At 42.6% G+C, this 23,548-nt stretch overlaps 1 protein-coding gene across 1 annotated transcript; it reads left to right on the top strand.

The window, feature by feature from the left end:
- Positions 1–41: 41 nt before the first annotated feature.
- On the top strand, positions 42–22,905 carry fhip1b (FHF complex subunit HOOK interacting protein 1B). Its single transcript, XM_079356829.1, has 12 exons — positions 42–372; positions 4,488–4,959; positions 7,510–7,914; positions 9,108–9,338; positions 11,847–12,092; positions 12,851–13,018; positions 13,442–13,521; positions 13,784–13,953; positions 14,079–15,473; positions 16,379–16,557; positions 16,892–17,054; positions 17,758–22,905. Exons 2-12 carry the CDS (start codon positions 4,831–4,833, stop codon positions 18,066–18,068), a joined length of 3,477 nt encoding a protein of 1,158 aa, XP_079212955.1. The 5' UTR covers positions 42–372; positions 4,488–4,830; the 3' UTR covers positions 18,069–22,905.
- Positions 22,906–23,548: the final 643 nt, after the last annotated feature.

The raw sequence follows: 23,548 nt of genomic DNA, 5'->3' as shown, positions 1-23,548 counted from the left end.
GCGCAGCGTCGCGGTGGGTGTGAGTCAGAGAAGCCGTGTAGGCGGAGCTAAAGTAAGATGGCTGCGGGAGAGAGGAGAGTGTTTGAGAAATCATCAGATGGGATGTTTATCTGTCTCTTAACAGGATGCCCGGCAGTCAGAATGAAGGAGTGGTTAATTTGTTAGCTTCCCCGGCTCAGTTTGGATTAGCCTGCCGGTTGTCTCCAGGTTACTTGCGAGCTTTTCGTGCGTTTACTGCTCTGACATTGTGGAATTCATTAGCGGCTAGTCGTTAGCAACCAACCAGCGCTAACTTGCTAGCAACCGCGCGAGCAGGTATCCGTGGAAACCAGCACCTCGAAATAACTATTAGGACTGCAAAAGAAAAACAATGTGAGTAATTCTGACTTTATTGTACATTAAGAAGCACTTTAAAGTATTAAAAAAAAATAATTAGCGGCTGACACTTCCAAGACAGCGAATTATCTTTTTGCAGTACCAACTAGCTTGCTACATCATCTTGCTATTGACATGCATTGGTTGTAGTTTTCTGTAAGCCTCTTTTCGGTTCGCTTATATGAGCTGATCTGACGCAGGGCGATGACTTAAAGATCAGGCGTAAAGACCAGATGCTATTAATATAATGTTCTAATTAATCAATCAGACTAAAGCCAAGTAGGTGTAATGATAGTAGGGGTTTACAGGCTGACCCCAAAACACTGTTTTGATTAAGAGGGACTTTAATCTGTGAGTGCATATCGTTTTCCAGGAAACTCCACCTGATAAAGTGCTTTTGTTGATATCTTTATCCTTAACAAATGGGGGAGAAAACGTAATGGGACTTTAACAAAATAAAGTAATGTAATCTTGATTAGGGGCAAAGGACTGGAGTTACAGCTGTATTTACATCATCTGATCTAATTGTGTTATGGAGGAAGTAATGCACTCAAGCGTAGTAATGGGTATTGAATCTCACTATTGACTTTTGATTGCACTGGATCTCCAGCATGCTTCCTTTGCTTTGCACTTTAAAGCTGTTTTGCACTGCCAGTTAGATGCTGAACTGCATCCTGTTGCTTTTGCTGTGCAATGACAGAGAAGTTAAAATCATGGAGAGTTGGCAACATTTGCCTGGTGAGACACTACTGTTTTTGGATTAAGCTCTGCAATTAATGATTATATTCATTTATGTTAATGTGGTCGTTATTTTCGCTATTACTTGATTTGTTGTCTTATTCTGCTGCATGTTAAAATTATTATTTAAATAATGCTCATTACTTATTCACTAAATCCCTTATTTGCAACAATTCAATTTAAATATGCATTATTTTATTAGTAACCAATTAATTGAGTTGTTACAACTTGATGATCAAGAATTGAAGCTTCACTTTTTAAGATTTCCTTTTTGGCATTAAAAGTTTGTGATGTGATGTACTAGATATATACATACATACATACATACATACATACATACATGCATAGATACCTAGCTAGCTAGATACATGCATACAGTGATCCCGAGGGTAGATAAAGCTGGTGGGGCTCTGATGGACTTTTATCTGTCACAGAACTTGGTAACAGTCCAGTCAGAAGGGCACAGAGACAGAAATGTGAGGAATGTAAAGGGCAGTAAAGTTTCCAGAGTCCTTGGAGCTCATTTCCACACACCTGTGTACACCTGGACTGTCCGTGCAGAGCTCAGACATGGCTGTGACTTTGTCCTGCAAACTTTGAAAGCTGTGTCTCTACTTCCAGTCCATCTGAACTTAAAGAGAGAACACATTTGCCTTTTAGATTTCTCAGTTGTTGTGTTTAAATTTGACAAACTCCCGTGTCTTTAAGAGTTTGCTCCCTTTTGTGGAATCTGTAGTTGAACTTTGGACTTTATGGGAGTTTTTTATGATGCCGTGTGTGTGACATGGAAATGCAACACCTTTTTTAAACTTTCAAACTAGCATGTTTGTGCACCTCGTATCAGCTGATCAAAAAGCTTTGTCCTGAACGCTGAAGCCGAATAGCTGACCTGCGTTTAAGAATATTGCATTTACGGTAAATGATAGACTGAATATATTTCCAACCATCTTATTTTCAGTGTCCTTTGGCTTTAAATATCTTATTTTTCAGCTCCGTAGGTTGAGTTTCTTTTTCTGTGAACCTGTTATTAACTTTGACTCACCTCCTGGTGGCTGGTGGTGAATCATTGCAAACTGATTCTTTCTTTTGAACGCTCTTCTCAGTGCTCAGTTTGTGTGTAGAAACGGATCTATCTGTTGTATGAGAAATTCAATACATAAAAGCATGGTTCCTTATTGATTTAGTGAGGTTGTGCTGGGAGTAACCAAATCTGTTACTCGTGTCTGACCCCAGTCCAAGTCTTGTGAACTAAGTCCACATCATGTGGCCAAAAATAATAAAAACACTTGTAAGCTGCTTTTAAAATCTAAAACTCCTTTTTACAGTGTGGAAGTCAACCCATTAAGACTGTCAGCTCTCCTTTTTTAAAAAAACACATAGGAGACAAAAGTGAGCAGCCATTAACAATAATATGACATTGATAGGTTGTCATCACTGTGAATTTCTTTAGGAGAAAGCTAACCTTAAGGTTTAGGGTTAATCTTAAAAGGAATGCACATATAAAAAAATTCGTCTTTTAACCATCAAATAGGCCTGTTGGCTTGAAAGGCACGTCTTAAAAAGTCAGCGTTTGCTCCCTGACAGGAAACAGCGGCATCTGTCAGCTTGATTCACAAACACTTTTTGTTGTGATTCGAAGAGGAACACGAAGTCACACAGTTTAAAAAAGGCATCAAACATCAAAACCACTCATCCAACATAATCCACTTCTCAACAGATGATCCATCTGTTCGCTACTACACAAATAATCCTCACAGTCGAGCAGCTGCACTACATAACCACTGGCAGATATTTTTGGAAATATCAAGATGTAATAGCCCAACACAGAAGAAGTGCATCATTGAGCTATATTTAGTGTATAGTGTTTCAGACACAGCAGACCCCATGTTTTTACATTAGTATAAAAAACATGTTTCTGCCTTACACCGCAGCAACCTCTGCTGTTAGCAAAATGAGCCCAATGCGGAAAAACATGCAGTTCATCAAGTGTCCACTTGAGGCTGGCTAACAGAAGTAATTCAGATAAAGGAATTTAGTTTAATTTCTTTATTGGCACACACTGTAGGTTTGATTTATTTTTTTCTATACCCCGTTTTGATTTTATGAAAGTTTGAGAAAGTTCCAATTCAGAAATTAGTGACATAACTAAGACTACGTCCATGTTTATTAACAGTCTGCTTATTACAAACTTTTAACAATAACAGCTCAACCATTATTTAAAAACATTCATTTAAAAAACCAACTACTTTTCTATTGCATAAATGATTCATGCACTTAGATAAGGTCATTTAGAAGAAAGTGAATGGAGAGAAAAACACTTTTTAATATGAAGACTAATTCCAGGATGCAAAATCATCCATCAACATCAGTTGTTCAGTTGAAGATTTGATTACAAGAAGGGAGTAACTAAGATGGCTGATGGTAAAAGTATCCATTAGACAGGACACACAGCTCCTCTCATGGTAAAGGAGAAGGCGGATGGCTGAAGTCTTGACAGAAAAGAATAGATCGGTTTCCCTGGTAACGATGTTGTGGGCGCTGACTTTAGTTTGTTTGGGAAAACAGAAAGAAAAACTCTTCATCACAAATGATATATTTCTGAATGAATGTGTGTTTCTGGAGGATTAAGGGTTGGAGAGTGCAGGAGCACACAAAGATGACTGTCACTTTAATTTGTCTGCGTACACAGGTCGGTTGGAAATGATAGAGCAGGAATGTTCATGGAAACTTTCTTTCTTTTTTGCATCAATGTACTTTAATTCGTTTGTATTTTTTTGGACACATTTCCAGTCCAACCAGAGGATCTCATCTAAACTGTTGAATTAGTGGAGACTTGAAGGAAAGCGTGATACAATGCACGAGCTGGGACTAATCCAGATTCAGATCAGTTGAATATTTGGTGTTTAAAGACCAAGTGTGACCAGCTGAAGACAAAAGCTGGTTCATTCCTCCTTCAGAGCCACACTATAGGAATTACAGATTAGAAGTATGTTAAACACTTGAAATAAAATAACTGGGTGTGTTAAAGAGATTGTTTATATGTTAATAACTTCTGTATATGAAGTGTATGCTAACACAGGGTTTCTATGTCTGTCTGCTGTTTTTCACGTTTCAAACACTACACCTGTTTACGTCCTTCATTTCCACCTCTGAATTGACATCAATTAACCTCAGGGAAGTTTCATCCGACTTCATCCTAATATTGTAAAGACACATTCATTATACCAAGGCTGCCATCGAATGCATGCTGAGTGAGCTTACATAAAGACTTTTGCTGTTATGCAGCCCTGTTCATCTGTAAAAATGTGTTTTACTGTAAATGTGTACATGTCAGCTTAAATGTTGATCGTTGTGTTTGTTGTGCTTCTTCACAGCACAAAGGGCCTGTCCTGACTGGCTATGGAGTGGTGTTGGCTTCAGACTGGATGACAGGGTTTGAAGGGAGGACAGGGTTGCACAGATTCTGAAGCAGCAGCACACTTTTCTTAGATGTGCTCTGATTGGAAGTGACAGCCCGACTACAGCAAACCTCCCATACCTCCTCCTCTCTCTTTGGATTCACCCCCCCCCCTCCCCCCTCTCTCCCCTACTTCCTCCCCATCCCTTCCCGACTACTTTCGATTTTCCTTATCTTTCCTTTTTGTTTGCCTTTTTTTTTCTTTCCACTGGACTTCTCTCTGAGCTCTTGCTACCTGCCTGCCTCTCATCAGGGCCAGTATGAGCTGGCTGAGCAGGTTAAACCCCCGGGGACCTGGGAGTCGGTCCGGCCTGAGTGCCGCCCCCTCCAGCCCCTGCACTGCCGACCCGGAGACCTGCCTCATGGTGTTTGAGAACCACTGGAGACAGGTGAGCTGGAGACACACCTAATATCTTAAATTCTGAACTGTGTGGCCTTGTTGTTCTTCAGTTTGAGCCATTAAATGTTTCCTTAATGACACTTTACTCACGTGAAGGGCTTTCACACTTGCACAAACTCCATGTATGAACGCAAACACTCTTTCTTTTGCCTTATACTGACAGCCCTCTGGTACATTTGCACGTTAAATCGTGACGAGCTGATGTTAGAGTGCAGCAGGTAGAATTCAAGATGTGATGTTGGATGATCATGACCTGAGAACGGCGCATGAGCAGAGACTGTTTCATTACCTCATTTTCTGTTCGTCATTTCGCTCTGTTGGGGTCGATGTCTCCGACCACACTCTCTGAACTGCCTATTTGTGTTGACCTGTCACTAAAAAGGAAAACTTGTGTTAATTTTTCCAATCTGTGGCCACCAATATTTCTGCACTTGAGTCTGTGATGTTTTTTGTGAGTGAGAAAATATCACGAAAAGAACAAAACTATGACTCAATGGATTTCAGACTGTTAGACTCAACTCTTGAGGGACAGTTATCCACTTCTCTCTCTCTCTCTCTCTCTCTCTCTCTCTCTCTCTCTCTCTCTCTCTCTCTCTCTCTCTCTCTCTCTCTCTCTCTCTCTCCCTCTCCCTCCCTCCCCTGATTTTTATTTTTTAGTCTTTAGTCGAACCTCCTGTCCAAATGTACTGTTTTTATAGTGACTCTATTAGACGATGAAAGGAATAAAATCAGAGCCATGAGCTGTCAGTATAGTTACTAAGGGACGTTATTGTAAATATCTCATCTGTAAAACAGCATAGAGAAACTAGATGTTCACTTTTTGGTCAACAATAAATGACTGAGAGACCAGTTAGGCTCTTTCTCTGTTTCACTGAATGATTATCTATCCTGACACAGAGTGTGAATGTTCACACATTGGCTTGGCTGTACCAGTATTGATAAGTGTATTCACTCAGTGTAGTGTATCATGGTGACTGGCTCACGTCCAATCACTGGCTGAAAGTTGAAAGGTAACAGATCTGTGCCAACTGCTGACTGCTGAATGTCGTCAGAGGCAGCAGAAGTGATGTGAGTGCTGCTTAATGGTGTGGAGGTTGTCAAAGTGTCCTATGTCTGATGGACGTTTCTCATCCCGGTCCATTAGCCTCTCTCCGTAGAGTCGTTTAAGCAGAATGTAAACAGAAACACAACACTCCAACAAGAAGTGTGTTGGCAAGCATCTAATAATACAACCCGCCTCACAACACAGGACTTATGATTCAGTGGATTTCAACGTATATCTGAACAATGAGAAGAGGCAATGTCACAATATGAAAACAAGTATGTGCTCAAATGTGAGTGAAAACTTTTATGGAACAAGAAAAGTGAGGTTGCTTGAGTTGCTCACAGTCCCCGTTACAAACCAGCGTTTAGCACAAACGAATAAAGAAGAGCTTCTTTAATCCTGAGGGAACATTCTGGTTTCCAGTGAGAGGCACGGATCTGTGGACATGAATTGATGGGGAGATGTCAGAGTGGGGCTGCTACACACTGATGCACGGAGCGCTTCAGAGCTTTTAGGGGTTCGGTGCCTTGCTCAAGGGCGCCGCTCGACCGGGTAGTACAGTACTTACATAATTTCCCATCCTGAGTCCCTAGAGACTCCAATAAAGTGCTTTTAACATTTTCTTTTGAAATACAGTTAAAAAAAATATTTTCAAGTGAAGTATTGTTTATTTATTTTAAGAATCCAAAACCACAAAACTGTAGCAGCGTTTTCTTTCACCTGCTGTATACATTCCTCTTCCAGGCAGTGAAATGACTTTTAGCTCACATGCTTGTGTTTTAGACGAAGGGAAACTAGAACATAATTTTCTAGTTTTATCAATCCTCTGTTTGAAAGTGGAGGAGAAACACAAACGTGGCAGCGTGTGGTCAGACCACCATGAAAGGGGTTTTTTTCTTTTTTTTTTGAGTTGTGCAACATTTACTAACTTGCTTCTGATCTTCGGTTAAAAAATTAATCTCACACTTCATGAAGCACTTCTCTTATCAGCACAAGCTGCTCACGGATCTGCAGATCATCGCTGCTGGAGTCACGCTGACTGGCAGAGCGTTGTGAAACCTTTATCTGTGTTCTGTTACTGACTAATATTTTAAGTCGCACCTCACAGCTGCAGTGCTGAATGGCTCTAATTAAGATGTCCCCCCTTTTTATTACAAATATTTTGACAAAGTGTTTTTGGGGGTGAGGGAGAACATTTCACAATCACATTTTGAACACCTAAATAAAATGACTTGATGTAAAAATAGAACAGGGCACGCAAAGATGAACCTTTGGCCAGGGGGAGCAATCGTGCTTGGGCACGGTATGAAACAATTACAGTTAATGCGAAAACGACCTAAAAGACCTGATTAATGAATTTTAAAGTCTAATGCTCATGATTCAGGATGCAAACTGATTTCAGAAGTGGCTTGAGAGTTGCTGTGAATTGCTGTGTTCGAAGTCTCCTGCTAGTAAGGCACAAGTGTTAGTACTAAACAAAGGCTTCTTATTCAGGTGTCTTGGGTGTTGGAGCAGCCCGAGCCTTCATCCTCCAGCGACGACCTGACGGCGGTGAGAAACCACACGGACCAGATGTTGTGTCTGCTGGCAGAGGAACGGCCCGCTGAGACCTCGGACGGCGGCGCCAGCGTGTCACCCATGGGCCCCATCCTGGAGCTGGTGGTCACCGAGAACATTCTGGAGTGCCTGGTTCAGTGGCACCTCCGCCGCGGCCTGGACCCAGACAGCCAGGGGGCGCTGCTCAAACTGTTTGAGATGCTCATCGGCCAGTCCCAGCAGCCTTTGCTGCAGCACACAGCCGTCCTCCACCCTTTGCTGAGGCTGCTGGGAGCTTGTGCTGACCCAGAACTTGGTTGTCCCCCAGGCCTAGAGAACAGCCTGGTGCTGCTGCTCAATCAGGTACGTCTGACTTGTATCTACATGCTTCTTTAATGTGCAGAGACACATCTCCAGTCTGCACAAAACCTTTGAGCTTTGCAGTTTAATATGCTGAATTTATTTTTAATCTGAGAACAAGAAGAAATATTGACCATCAGACAGGAACACATGTTGCCTGGAGTACACCGTGATTCGAGCCTTGTTGCTTGGCAACTCCAGAACACTTTTACAGCAAGTTTGCACTGAAGGAAGGTTATCTTGTTTATTTAGTTGCAATGTGCATGACGGCATCAAGAAAGAAAAATGCTATATTTAAAAAAGATGTTGGATTGGTTTTGAATTTTTCATGAGCTCTGCACTGAAAATGTGTCGAGCTGAGTTATAAAACACGTCTCATTTTACTGTTTGCATGCCATTTAGAAAAAGATAAAGTTTTTTTGTTTTTTTTTCCTCACAATTTGGAGTTGACCGTCCTAGTTTAAGTCTATAAAATCAAAACATATCTTTGAAATGGTATGATGAGAGTAAAACAAAGCCAGTTTATGATCAGAGAGCTCAACATTTAGTTTGATTTCCAAACCAGCCAACTCCAAAGATAGTCAGACGGGAATGGATCCAACTTCAAGTGAGCAACAGCCAAATTACTTTAATTGGGCTCAACTGTCATACGTTCAACACACCATACGGTTTTCTTTAATATCTAAATCATGAAGAGACTTTTCTGAATTTAGGAGAAAGTATTACTTTAAATCAAAATCACAACATTATTCTATATCTAACCAATTTAAAAAAATGACATGGAAGGTTTATCCTCTGGACGCCTCAAACATGATCCCTCTGAAACTGAATACTGTACATTTTCACACACGAGATAATCCAACTGGCAGCTCTACAGAAGAATTGTTAAGTGTTATTTAAACGCGACATGGACCATATGTCGATATAAACGATGCCTGACCCTGAATCTCATGTGAAAAATGATCCGTCTAGTTATTTGGCTTTAACTGAGATTTTGGATCACATAACGGCTCTGTTTTAAGTGTTCATCTAAACTCTCAGGACGCTGTTTTTCAGAATGACTTTTATCTGTTTTTTGCAAATGAGCTGCTCATAGCTCAAAAACTGAATGTGTTGACAGCTCTATGTGAAGCCCCTGTTTTCCATGCGACCAACAAAGGAATGATAACTGATGCACGTTTGTTAAACCCCACCAGGTGTGTGTGTCCATGGCCCGGCAGCCTGTGGTTCTGGAGATGTTGTTCCGGGCGGCACCAGCTCAGCAGGGCTCCACCAACCTGCTGATCTTCTCTCTCCTCGTGCCGTTCATCCACCGGGACGGAGCCATCGGACAGCAAGCCCGAGATGCTCTTCTGCTGGTCATGGCCACGTCAGCCAGCAATGAGGCCGTGGCCCGTTACATCGCTGAGAACTCCTACTTCTGCCCGGTGAGAGCTGCTGCTCCTGACTCTGTGCTGTCATTGATAAGTAGTAGAAGACACTTAGAGATGCATTACATTTTTTCAGGCTATATAATCCAATAATAAACCACTGACGTTTGATTTCAAGACAATTTAAGCCCTTTGAGGAGCCGTTGAAGATTCATAATGGTTTCCAGAGAGCTGTTATTTTATTTATGATCTTCCCTCCACTTTGTGCTGTGGAGGTTAATTCTTTAAAGCAGGACACATTTTCATACACTATCACTGCATTATTTTCAGCCTGCAGTCGACACTTGCTGTTTGCTCTTGCCTTTTTTTTGTGTGCGTGTGTGTGTGTGTGTGTGTGTGTGTGTGTTGCTTTCTCTCTCACATGCACATCGAGTGTCTCACAGCATGATGCTGATAGCAAAACCTGTCACGACTAAATTTGGCTTTAATCAAAACCCGTGAGGCAGAGCATCCGAACTCTGATCAAGCATTCGTTTGTTCAGTTGTTTTTTTAAGTCACGACCACAAAGAAGGGCAGAGATCCCATTTCACTTCAAGCTCAGCATCCTGACCTCTTATTAACATGTCCATTCAAATTGAAGCATAATAAATCGAACTGAAGCCGTGAATGAAGTCCCTCACAGAAAGCCATCAGCATGATATTCACATTCACATGACCTTTCTATTCAATAATGTGACACACATGCTTTAAGTGTGTGTGTGTGTGTGTGTGTGTGTGTGTGTGTGTGTGTGTGTGTGTGTGTGTGTGTGTGTGTGTGTGTGTGTGTGTGTGTGTGTGTGTGTGTGTGTGTGTGTGTGTGTGTGTGTGTGTGTGTGTGTGTGTGTGTGTGTGTGTGTGTGTGTGTGGAAGGACATGATGATGCACTCTGTGCTCTTATCTACATCCATTCAGCTGTGACTCAACTTTCAGAGTTTCCTGAAAATTTAAAAAACCCCACCTCAGCCCACTGAATGTCTTAAACTACCAGGATGATAAAACAACAAATGTCAGTCAAAGTTTCACTCATGATGAATGAGAGCGCTCGGTGCCTCAAAGATACTGTGTGCACCAGGACCAACCACGTTTCTTCTAAGAGTACGGAGCGATTGAAATATTTAAGAGTAAAAAAAAACTGTGAGGTAGGAAGGCTTACTTGAGCTCGTTTGGAGGTTCAAGCAGCTTCACTTTGCTGTTAAAGACCTGCTCAGCTATTTTCTGCTCGTCCTCCTTCCAGTGTGACCTACTTACAGGCGAGAAGGACCAGCGGAGGTGGCTCCAACGACCAAATGCTCTTCTTCATATTTTCTGCCCCTGTGTTCTTGCACATTATTATCCTCAGTGCCTGTATGAATGTTGCATTAGACTCCTCAACAACTGTAGCACCCTCTTACTGATGACTTTTTACTGCCATCTTCAAATTTTCAGTGCATGGAAAATGTAGATAGTCTGTTTGTTTTTGTTTTTTTCATACACGTGGGTCACTTACTTCTTATTTCTACAGCACAGTCTCAGTTAAATATGATGTCACGAATTCAAGCAGCTGTTGTCAAAACAGTGAGTGGCATGAGAGCTTTTACCTCCTCTCAAAACGAGCACTTTTCATCCATTTGTCTCCACATACTTAGTTTTGGGAGGTTTTTTTTGCTGCAGACTGCGACAGTTAAATGAGCGTTCATCTGCTGAGTCCCTGGTTGTGTCATGAAAACACAGTCATGGTACACGACCGTATTATTTACAAAATAAACATGCTACCTCATGGGAAAGGCTAGGCAGAGAGTTGTCTGTATCTTTACACATAAGATCTGTCGTCTACGTTATTATACAGAGGCAACTTTGTTTTCACTAAGAACGTTTTGTAATGAAATAAACTGGTCTCTTACTTGATCAGTCAAGTCATCTTTTTGTGTTGCCTGTGGATATAATTTACCAAAGCTTTTGGCAAGGTATGTTTTTTTTTTTTTTTTTTTTCTCTTCCCGGTCAAGACTCAACCACAGGCGTTGGTCAAATACAGCAGTACATAAAAAAACTCCATTTCCTCCAGTGTCCACTTGAGGCTGTCTCTACAAGCCAAGGGCTCCAGGAGAATGAAACCTGTTGATAGACCAGCAGAGATGCACTCTCACTGGGGTTTAGTATGTATGTTTACTGTAAGCTATCGCACACTAGCACATGCTAACGGCTGCTGTTTGATACCTACCTGGCCACCTCCGCCAACGTGAGTAAAAGCCAACACTAGGTTCATCCTTATTTTGAGACTAACTTTATCCACATGGCATTTCGCCTCACTATGATTATATTTTCTCTCATTTGCTGCTTGTCTGCATCTGTCATATTTGCCGGCTAGAATCAAGTCCAATTGCTGAATTGTTTCAACGCCTTAACTAACCGACCAGCCCCACCGCTCAGAAACGAGTCAGCCAAAACATCAAAATACAGTCAGAGGACACGGTCTCTGCAGACACATGTATGGAAGGTGGCCATATCCATCTGAACTGATTCACTGAAACCTACCTCTCCTCCCTAGGTGCTGGCAACGGGCCTCAGCGCTCTCTACTCGTCTCTGCCGAGGAAGATCGAGGTCCGGGGAGACGACTGGCACGCCCTGCGGCGGGAGGACTGGATGGGTGTGTCGTCGCTCGTGCTGTTCATGAACTCGCTGGAGTTCTGCAACGCTGTGGTGCAGGTGGCTCATCCCCTGGTGCGCTCACAACTACTGGACTACCTCCACAACGGCTTCCTTGTCCCGGTCATGGGCCCGGCACTGCACAAGGTAGGAAGGGGATTGGTGGCACACACAAGAACACAGGTACACCTCCTTTTACCCAAGATACATTGGAAAAGAATTTGTAATTGTATATTTTTTGCTCATCCCCAGCAGCAGCCTTTGCTGTATGCATCGTCTTTACTGGTTGTCTATCCGTCATTTCATCCTATTTTAATGATTTTGATTCTATTTAAATTTAGTGGGCAAAACATTTTTTTTGTGATCTCTGAAAATATGTTTTTGGCCATATCCAGATTTTAGCACAAAAACACTCTGTCCAATATATTCCACGTTCTGGCCAAACCTAGCTGCCATTCTGCAGGAAACTCGTGGTGCATGTAAGCTGCTGCCTGATTGGTTGGCAGGAGAACAAAGCAGCGAGGCAAATTTCCAGTTTTGTTTTTTTTTGTGATTTGAGTAAACTTACCCTGTAAATAAAACAGGATCAGGCGGAGCATCATTTGTGTCTCAGAAGGAAATGTAGCCACCAGTTAAGACTCCTTCTGACTTACTGGAAGGCATTTTTCAGTGTTTTTGAATTTTAACAGGAGACTTGAAACATTTAAGTAGACTTATTTTCTGAACATTGATTCTTACCCAAGATGACTCAGAGTGTTGGTGAAGCTAAAGTGGTTTCACAATATTAAACAAATGATCTTGTTACCTGTCTTCTTAAATCATAGATATTACTCACAGGACAGCTGTCTCACTGGCCTGTTTTGTTTTTCTGATGTTTGCTTGTTTTTGTTTGTGCGTGCCTGTAGTCCTCAGTGGACGAAATGATCGCCAGCACCGCCTATCTGGACCTCTTCCTGCGCAGCGTGTCAGACACTTCCCTTCTCAAAACCTTCCTGCGCTTCATCCTGATGCATCGCCATGACAACGACACCATCCTGGACACTTTGTTGACACGCATCAGCAGCAACTCAAGGGTATAAAAAAAATCTGTATATATACGTTTACGGGATGGAGGCCTTATATAAACTCTGTTGTGTGGGCGGTGCGTGGGCTGAGAGCACGAACTGATTGCATGTCTGTTTTTATTAAAACAAACATGCAAAGTGAACGTTAACATTTCTGCATCTATGGGCTGTTCTGTTGATCACTGAAGGTGGTCTTTTAATACACAACTAACACTGATAGAATTCAGTCTTCAAGTCTTTTCTCAAATAAAAACTTCAAAATCAAAAGAAACCAGTTTTTCTTTCAGTCACTGAAAAATGTCCATATCATGGAAAGATTGGTTGAGCAGTTTTTCACAACTTGTGTTTACTAATATAAATCCCAAAAGTTGGACCTGTCTGTAAACCTTATCTTTGTGGATAATGGCTTCCTTTCCTTTGCGTGTGTTGCAGCTCTGTATGGTTTCACTGAGCCTCTTCAGGACTCTTCTCTCCCTGAACTGTGAAGACATCATGCTGCAGCTCGTTCTCAGGTGTGCCTGCACATCTCAGCTTGTCCTCCAAAGGGCTGACTCATTTAATATGCAAATCACATCTTTCTCTAGACATGGTCATTCAACTAAAGGCTCGTCTTTGAGTCACAAGAGTAACCGTTTCATCGCTGCCAAAGATTAAGAGGTCTATATATTTTTAACAAACCAGTCTGTTAGGTCTGCAGATAACACAACTGCGATCACAGCTGGGTTATACCTGTCCACTTAAACCCAGATAAAACAATGTGTGCTTTTCTCCTAGGTACCTAATGCCCTGCACCCATGTAATGCTGAGTCAGCGTCGAGCTATCAGGGAGACTGACATATACGGAAAGTCAGCAGATAAGTTCCTGTCGCTAATCCCAGAGTGCTGCCGGTTCAATGCAGCAGCCTCTGCTGAGCGGGATGAGGATAATCCATTCTGGGGCAAAGGTGAGCAACAATCAGACACCTGTAGAAAAGAGACGGTTTGTACATTTATTTACGTAAAAACATCTATAAACTCAGCAGTGATGTTGAAAGGAAATTGATTGTTCTTGTGTTTCTTCATCCATTAGTATTAAACAGTCCCAGCACAGAGTCTCCAGCCCCACCCAGACCCAGCACCCCGTCCCGCTTATCCTTCTTCATGCGCCAACAGAGCATTGGAAGTGGTATAGGAGGAGGGGGTTCGTCTAACCCCACCAGCATGGAGGCACTGCAGTCAGGGCCTTCAGGCTCCCACCCTCTCTCCCCTGACAGCCCGATGCACCCTCAGCCTCCTCATGCAGAGGGTCTGGACTGGGATTCAGGCTACTTGGAGTACCTCAGAGACGCTCGGAGGGGCATCGAGCTTTGTTCCTGGGAATGTCGTAATTGGTCTGCACCTTACGATGGAGAAAACCCCTCCCCAAACACGGCCCCTCTACCCCCACCCCCCCCTACCTCCAACCCTTCCGTGGCCGTGTTCCCTGAGCATTTCTCCATCCAACAGGGAGGGAGCAGTAACACCCCTCCAGGCCAGCAGAGGGCAGCCATCGTCGCTGCAGCGCGATCTGAGTGGAGTAGCTCGGAGCGGGACAGCGGAGAGTGGGACGTCACGATCGGCAAAAACAACTGCATCAGCCTCACGCCTCGCTCGAAGAAACGCAGCCTGCAGAGAGAGGAGCTCCTGCCAAAGCCCGTACCTCACCTCGTCCCCTCCACGTCCTCAGGTGCATCTTTATCAACCTCGCATCCCTCCTCGTCCCCTGCTGCTCACATTCCAGCGTCTGCCATTACTGTTAGCTACCAGGCGATGTATAACGGGACAATTGGCTCGGTTGACGGCTGCTCAGACAATCAGGACAGAGGGCTGGAGGTTAAGAAAGTAAAAAGAGATTTAGGGGAGCAGCAGTATTTGGATGAAAATTCAAATCAAAACGGATCACTCGTCACCTGTCCCTCCCAAAGCTGCACCGCTCTCACTCAGTCCATCTTTAGCAACAACGACATAAGCGATGCTAAATCTCTCTGCTCTAACCAGAACGCCTCTCAGATCTCCGTCACTCAGCAACCGTCTGACACCAAACTGCCGACCAGCGACACCTCGAACCCACACAGTGCATCCTCAGATCTTCCAGAAGCCAACCAGACGCAACAGTCTGTAGAGAGTTTAATCAAGGAGCTGCTGGAGCAGGCACCAGGGGAGCCACAGCTGCCCGGAGACTCCAACGGTCAGGGCATCAGCATCGAGGCCTTCACGCAGGAGCTGAGCGAACTGGAGGACCGCGTGAAGGAGCGCAGCAGAGGGCTCCGCCAGAAGGAGGAAAGTGCCAGAGAGTCTCAAAGCGAGCGGCAGGAAGAGGAGCAGCAGCAGCTGTCCACAGGGCTGGAGGGGAAGCCCACGGGAGACGCAAAGGGAGAAGTTTCTATGCGCGGCCTGTGTAGTCCTGCCAGACCTCTAAATCAGCCCGCACCTCAGCCGTACACAGGTGAGACTCTCACTGGTGATGTCACCTTGTGCATCAGCCTACCTGATTGCTGGGTAAATGTGTACAAAGGGAAGGATTCAGTCTAAGAACGTTATTTTTATTATTATTATTATTATTATTATTGACAAGATGTAAAGTGAACAGCAGACTCTTTGCTGTGTCTTGTCAAACAGGAGTTTTGTTGTCACTTCTTCAAACACTTGTTATCAGCTGAGAACCATTGTTTTAAAAACGAGCACCGCTGACGTTAACGGCGCCTTTCTGAAAGGACGAAAGGTGTTCTACTTGACGTGGTCAGAGCCGTCGCACAGAAAGGCGGAGCCACAGGCTGCGAACACAAAGCTTTTCAAATCAAATAAAATCAGTTGATTTTAAAGATCTGTAGTAGCTGCTAAAGCTTTTGTTGCTCCCTCAGGTTCTTACCTCTCTGAGCACACATCACCCTGTTATTTAAGTGCATCATGTGGTGACACCAGCACATTCGAGATCACACTGCTGCACATTTAGAAGAATGATGAAGCAGCTTTAATCAAAATGTCTGAGTACCAGCTTCATGCTTCCACTGCACTTGAATAACATTTCACACTTTCTTTCTTGTTATGAACCTTTTCTATTCAAAGTTTCTTGGCAAGTCAAAGTAGGATAATAAGAGCTTGTCAATCCAAAGAGGTGGTGAGATAAATGTTCCGCGTTGCACCTTTTCGAGCTGTTCGAGCTTCCTGCTGCTGCCTTCCTTTCAGATGGACAGTCTGATCGACACATCAGTCATTTTTATCAAAGGCCGTCAGAGACTTCTCTCAGATTTCCCCCAGTTTGTTCACATGCAGCTCAGCTATAATTGTGCGTTCTATGTTTCCACTTAGTGACTCATCAGTCTCTCTCTCTCTCTCTCTGTCTCTGTCCAGGTCCTTTCATGGTGGTTCTGTTTTCCAAGCTGGAGAACATGCTCCAAAACTCGCTGTACGTCAACATCCTGCTGACGGGCATCGTGGCTCAGCTGGCCTGCTACCCTCAGCCGCTCCTCCGATCCTTCCTGCTCAACACCAACATGGTCTTCCAGCCCAGTGTCAAGTCACTGATCCAGGTACACACGAGCAGAAGAAAACGCTTCCATGTGTTGGCCTTAAAGTACGATTCCTCCGCAGTCCAAACCTGTCCATCGTCTAGACAGAAACATATTAACTGCCTCAGTTTTAGCAGTGACACAGAAAGGAAGTAAAAGTCCTCAATGTTCATGACCCCCGTGGCTTCTCCAAGGAAGTACCTGGTACTTTCAAAATAAAATAGGATTGTTATCAGGCCCGTAACATGCAGTGATAAAGCTTCACTGTCCATGTCTGAAGTACTGTGGTCATCAGATAACATTTTTCAGAGGTCAATCACAGCACCTGTAACGTTTGACCGGCTCCCCTCTCTAGGTTCTAGGTTCTGTGAAGAACCGTATCGAGGCGTTTGCAGCCTCCCACGAGGACTTCCCCGCCATGCTGAAGAAAGCCCAGCAGTACCTGGTGGCCAGAGGCAAAGTGGACTGGTCCGACACGCTTGCAGGAGTTCCGACCCTGCGGCGCTCCGATTCACTCGGTGAGAATGGAAACAGAAGCTGCGTTGACGCGCACACTTAAAAAAAAGTCAGAGCGAAGTGTTTCCTTCAGGCTGGCTTCTCTAACTGAGACACACTCTGATGTAGTTTTCCTTTAATTAAAATGAATTATTCCCACACTAAGTCTCAACAACATGTTATCTAAAAATCAGACAGTCTGTCAGCTATGTCTTTTCTCTTCTCATCTATTTATCTTTTTATCTTTCTTGGCTTTCTGATTTGCTTTGAGAGTCTTTTTAAGAGTTAAGGGGGCTGGATCCGATCTCATTCATATTAGAACATGTTCATGTAGGCCACAGTGCAAAAGAGAGAGAGGAAAAACATAAAGATGGAGACAGAGAGAGAAAGATCACACATTACAAACATGATGCTCTGTCAGTGATGGAGTACTATCTTTTTTCTTGTTTTGTGCCAAATCCAGGGATGGATTTTGGTGTCCTTTAAATAAATAAAAAAAACGCAGATCCATTTCAAAAACAATTTATCAAGCATAGAAAGACGCTGAATGTATTTTTCCTTATAATTAAAATGTTAAAAACAAGAATTGTTGATACAGTATGTAGTGTGGTTCTAAATGTCTGACACAAAGATGGAACGTTATTAGAAAAGTTTTTTATTTATTTCTGTTTTTTGAAGGTCTTTATTGATGTTGTATTTTCCTGTAAACTTTTTGTGTTCTTTCAGTGAAAAGTCGTAAGCCATCTCTCGGAGACCTGATACTCCGTCACACAAACAGCCCGACGCGGGCGAGACACGCAGCTCAGCTGGCCCTCGCACACGTTCGGGACGGCGGCCAGTCACTGCACAGCGCTCTGTTCAGGGGCGGCGGAGGCGGCGGCGGCACGTCGCTGGAGAAGCAGGCCGAGGCTCTGCGAGTGAAGAACGCCGTCTACTGCGCCGTCATCTTCTGTGAGTTCCTGAAGGAGCTCGCCGCCCTGGCTCAAGAGCACGCCGTCAGCCTGCCTTTCCCTCAGAGCCGGGAGGCAGAGGAGTAGACGGTGAACTCCTCATAATGAGCTCTCAGCAGACTTTTATTTTCAAACGAGTCCTACAGGACTACATGGAGAGACTGGAGCACTCGAACTTGTGATGACAAAAGATTTTTGTACCAAAATCATTATAGGATGCCTATAAGACCGGACGCATTTTACTCCCCTGTAAACGTACACGATATTGTGCATATCATGTATTATATTTGCATTCTATACACAGAAAATCTCAGTGAATGTCTGAGATGTCGGAGCTTGTATATACACATACCATGCCGTGGTATTCTGTGAGCCAGTGAAGCCACAGGTAATAGAGATAGGTGCACATACTGGTGCTAGTTGACACTCTCTCATCTTTGCATTTTCAAAGGCAGCACAGAGGAAATGAAGGTTCTGTCCTCAAAGAAATGATGACACCAAAAAAAAAAAAAAGTTTAGCAGGAAAACATTGAAAGCGTCATCACCGCTTTCAACATGGAGCTTTTTTTCCCCCCTCCATCAACAACCAGCCACGATGAGCGCTGACATAAAACCATCAGATGTAACCTCTGAAAGGCTGCAGCGCTGCCAAGACAAAAAAAAGGAAAACTGGAAACAAAAGTGAGTCAGTGCCACTTTCTTTCTTTCTTTCTGAAAATTAGTAAGGCCAACACAAAATACTGGAAATCTTCAGATTATTGATGCCATTAATACTTTTCATGTCTTTTTGTTTTGCATTTGCACCATTTTTGAGACATATCAGCAACATGTGGGAGCCAGTGTGTGTGTTTGAGATTATTTGATTGAATGACACCAAGGTGATACTAACTCTGCAGGCCATCAGGATGCCACCTGTAGCTTCTAAAGAGGCAGCAGTGCTTTTTACATTTCATACCTTTCGTGTGTCATTCAGTCTTTTTTTTTTTTTTTTTTTAAGACCCCAGAGTGTGCTTGAAAAGAAAGCAAGAAGGGAAGCGTAGGAACAATTTCCATTTTCTGAACTGACATAAAAAAAGAGACCTCATGAGGCACGACTTCTTTAAAAGGCGTTCTGTTTGTGAGCTAAAAGTAAAGCTCTTAAGAGCGAACTCCATTTCAACTTTTGCCGTTTTTTGTTTGTGTTCGCTGCAGGATGTCTCTTCTGAGTGAGACGAGCCAAACTGAACACACAACAGTTCATCTTGGAACTAAACGAGCTGCTATTTTTAAAACACTAACTCCCCCCCCTTTTTATTATTTCAAGTTGTGTAACTGCTACCAACTCTTGATTTCATCGTTCGGTACCAAGTATAAATGTGTATGTGAGGAGGAGAGGTCAGTGCCAGTGTTGTGTGATCAGCCTTTAATTTATTTCTTCTTGCATTTCTTGAGGTTGAGTGAAGTCGCAGCCACACAGTGTTAAAAACTTTTTAGCCAAGCGAGTTTGAATTGCTGCTCTTTGATTTTTCTTTTGTTTGATAAGATCGTTATTCCTAATCTTACCTGCAGTCCCTTCTTCATTTTCTTACTTTGTTTCATCAAAGCCTTCAGGAAATGATGAGGCAACTTGGTAACAATCTCTTCAGAATTAAGGGAAACTGTAAAATGGATAATTAACTGTAAGACTGTAATGTAAAACCGACTTAAGTTTGACCCTGCTTTGTTAAATCATTCGATTTTCTGCACATTCGCTCTCTCTCTCTCTCTCTCTCTCTCTCTCTCTCTCTCTCTCTCTCTCTCTCTCGCCCTCTCTCTCGCCCTCTCTCGCCTTTTGGCAGGATATGAACCGCTAAAAGCGCCTGCCATCCTGCAAAGTCTTAATCTTTGAAAGATTCATCATTCTTGGACATGTCTCTGGCTTCCTCAGCCAGTTAAAGCCATAGGTGCAGTCGTTGTTTGTAAATGTAGAACGTCATTACACCTGTAAATCCCTTTTCTATGGAATTTATAGACGCGTTATGTGATTTTTAAAACTGTAAGAGTCTCTGCATGCACATTAAGGACAGGTTTATAAGAAATTAATAAGAGATAGTGTTAGTGTTATTAGGTTTTAAGGTGACCTTGAGATCCCTCCCATGAAGTAGTTTTTTAGTGCGTTATCTCGACGCCTGCAGACGCGCTCCATGCTGAATGTTTTTCTCCCAGCGAATCAAATCGTTCGAGGTGTGTGTTGGTGTTTTTACAGACTGCCGTCGGTCCGTCCATCTCTTCACCTCAGCCTGCGCTACATCACTGTGTTACAAGATGAATGTCTCCTGTGCACAGAGAAAGAAAGGCCGAGGGGCGGTTTCACTCCACTGCAGGTTCCTCAACGTTTACACTCAAGATTGTGTTTCTTTTTAAATACGCTATTTTTTATAAACCCTTGTGGTGGAGATTTTTCAGCATGATGGGTCATGCTCAGTTCTGTCAGTATGTTAGTTAGTGTATAAAAGCAATTTCAGCCAGTAATGTGGTTTTTGAATTCTTCAACACCAAAGACAATCTCTCTGTGATGAGACCTGAAACATGGATTGTCTCTGTTTAACAGTCTGAACACTGTTCGGCTGTATTCCCCCCAAAAAATGTACCAAAAGTTTTTACCAACATACCAAGGTGATGGACATGCATCTGTAAACCAGAGCAGTCCTTTAAAAGATGTTTTGGACATAGCAAAGTGTGTTTCTCACATTTAGCACCAAGTTAAAACAAAACAACAAAAAGGGAGCTGCAAAACTTAAATTGTTGTTGTTGGCATTTGTCTGAGACTGAACACGTTTCTGGTGTGAGCTCGTTTACACCTGCCTACACATCCAACGTCATTTCTCACTGCTTTCATTTTGTCATTCGTATTTTTAAAGATTTCTAAGAATAAAGAGACATGGATAAGGTAAAGTGAGGGATAGGGTGTCTTTCATACGGTAACCAGGAAGCTTCCTCGAGGTATCCGATATTTAGCAGAGCTTCTTTAATTTGTTGTTTTAAAACACGGTGAAATAAAGCGGGGAGCGTTAACGTCTTTGATATCGTCTTCACCTTAGAAAGCTGTTTGAAGTTGTTTTCATCCTTCGTAACACAAATAAAAGGCAGCACACGTCTTCCCCTGCTGGGAGACAAGTCAGCGCTCCAACTGTTATAGCACCAGTAGATATACAACGTTGATGTCAATTCTTCACATTCACGTCATTGTTTTGTTGCAGCAACTAACATGACTCAAGAGTCATCTTTACTGCAGGTTCTTCTAGAACGTCACTGAGAAATCTGCCAGCCGACAATATCAGCCGATATCAGCATATCAACTATCAGTATCGGCTAATTTTAGGGCATATATATATATATATATATTTATTTATATATATATATATATATATATTCATTCATTCATTCACCTGTCAAAAAGCATTTCATTTAAGTTTCACTAGCAGTTCTCTTTCACCAGCAGAGGGCGCTATATGGAGTGCAACAGGCATCATCACGCTCCAGAGTGTCAAGTAGCGATGAACGCACATGCATAGTTAGACACCATCTTGTCTACGTTATACTGTATATCTTTTCCACAAGTGTTTGATTACTGCATTTTAAGGAATAAACGTGTATATCTGCTTCTATGTATCGCTAAAGATCGAACATAGATCAAAGAAAAAATCGGCCGATTTATTGGTATCTGATTTTTTTATTATTATTGATATTGGCATTGATCCAAAAAATCAATTCAAATCAGTCGGTCAGGATATCTGAAACTATCATCCAAAAGCCTTTGACTTTAAAGAAGCAACAAACGAAACCAAATCTCAGAAAACAGAACCGTTAACTGTCTGAAGAGTTGACACCTCAAACTGTCAGCGCGGCTGTCTGCTTCCTTATGTCACCTCAGCTCAACTCAGAACTTGAGAAAATCTTGATTGAACTGACAAAGATGTTTTGTAAACCCAAAGCTGAAAACAAAAGTTTTGATTCTGTATGCCACCGATTTCTTTCTCTTTTTTTCCCTTGTTTTTTCCGTCTGTGTTTAAGGCAGACGGTCTTGAGCACGACGGTTCGTGTGTCAAACTGTAAAACAGATTCTTTTGACATTTCACCGTTGTTTATGTCGATCTGAATCCAGAGCGTGCTATCTCTTCAGTTTCTGTTTGTGCTTGTTGATGTTGAACAGAAAGAAACTGCAAACAGCATGCCAAAGTGTTCACCCGTCACTTCTTTTCAATTCAGATTATTTGGGTTTTGATTGGCTCCTCCACTGCCAGCCAACGTAAATGTTGGTCAAAATAAATCTCTTAAATCAGAACATGATGTGTGCCAAATGAGGCTTCCACTTTAGTTTAATTTTTTCCACATTTTAGTTGCCATTTCTATTGTTAAGAGGAGTTTATGCTATGTCGTTTTTAAATTGCTGTTTTCAGCTGTTTTGCAGGGAGATTGTTTTCACGTGTGAGTCCCAACACGTGTCGTAGTGCCATGGATGAAATGGATTTACAATGTGTTGATTTATGTTTTGTTTTTTTGTTGTTTTTTGTCACAGGTTGTAAAAATATATATTATGTTTTAAGCATTAATACCCCTCCAACCCACTGACTGATTTCACCCCTGTGATCTATGCAAATCATGCTCTGGTGTGTCCCCCCCCCCCCCCTTAGAGGCTGAAAGATGATGTTGAATGCATTAACGTGTAAATACTGTAAAAAAGAAGTGTCGGGTTGAAGACAAATGCAGAGGTATGTGATATAACCATCGAGACAGGATGAACATTCATGCTAAAAGTAATGGAATGATGAATGTTGTCAGAAATATTTTTCTATATTTTGAAATCATTAGAAAAATGGACAGAAATACAAAGTGGGAAAAGCTGTCAGAAGAACACTACAAAGGGAATGTTTTTATTAATTTATAAATTCTTTGCCTAGCAATATGTCACGTGTCCTGGTGTCATTATTTTTCTCTCTTACCTGTATGGATCTGCATCCTAAACAAACATTATTTCACTCACTTATTCAGGGTGATTTTTTTCGAGGTCTGAAAGTATCCACAAGGTTTCTGCAGGATTTAACAAGAGACACGGGAAAGCTTTAGGATGTTAACTCGATTGTGGTGTAGTCGAATGGTTCCATCACAGCGCTCTCGGATGCTGTCGGTTCATGTTTACTTTTATTTGTTTAGCACATTCCAGAGAAAATAAAGTGGTGCAAGGAGGGAACGAAGCCAAACGGACTTGTACAACGGTTCATGTTTGTCTTCAAAGCTTCCTGATAGACCTGTTCTGGACTCGTAACTTGGTAAAAGGCTAAATGTATCCTTTACAGCACTCGCACCGCCTTCTATGGACTGGCATGCAGACAGACCCCTGCAGTACAACTCTATAGGGGATACGACTCAGATAAATATAGCTGAACATGAACTGAACAATAATAATGATGGCAACGAGAGTGTGGTGGTAAATTAATCATTTGTTTCCCACTTGTCGTCATCTTCCATTTATAGTGAACAGATGCAGAAGAAGAAGGCAGAGTGTCAACTGCAGCTGTGTCTAGGCAACCACAAACCAAAGCTGATTA

The sequence above is a fragment of the Symphodus melops genome (genome assembly GCF_947650265.1).
Source record: "Symphodus melops genome assembly, chromosome: 12".
NCBI classification, from domain to species: Eukaryota; Metazoa; Chordata; class Actinopteri; order Labriformes; family Labridae; genus Symphodus; species Symphodus melops.
The sequence above is the reverse complement of the archived record's forward strand: the minus strand, read 5'-3'. Positions and strand labels throughout refer to the sequence as shown.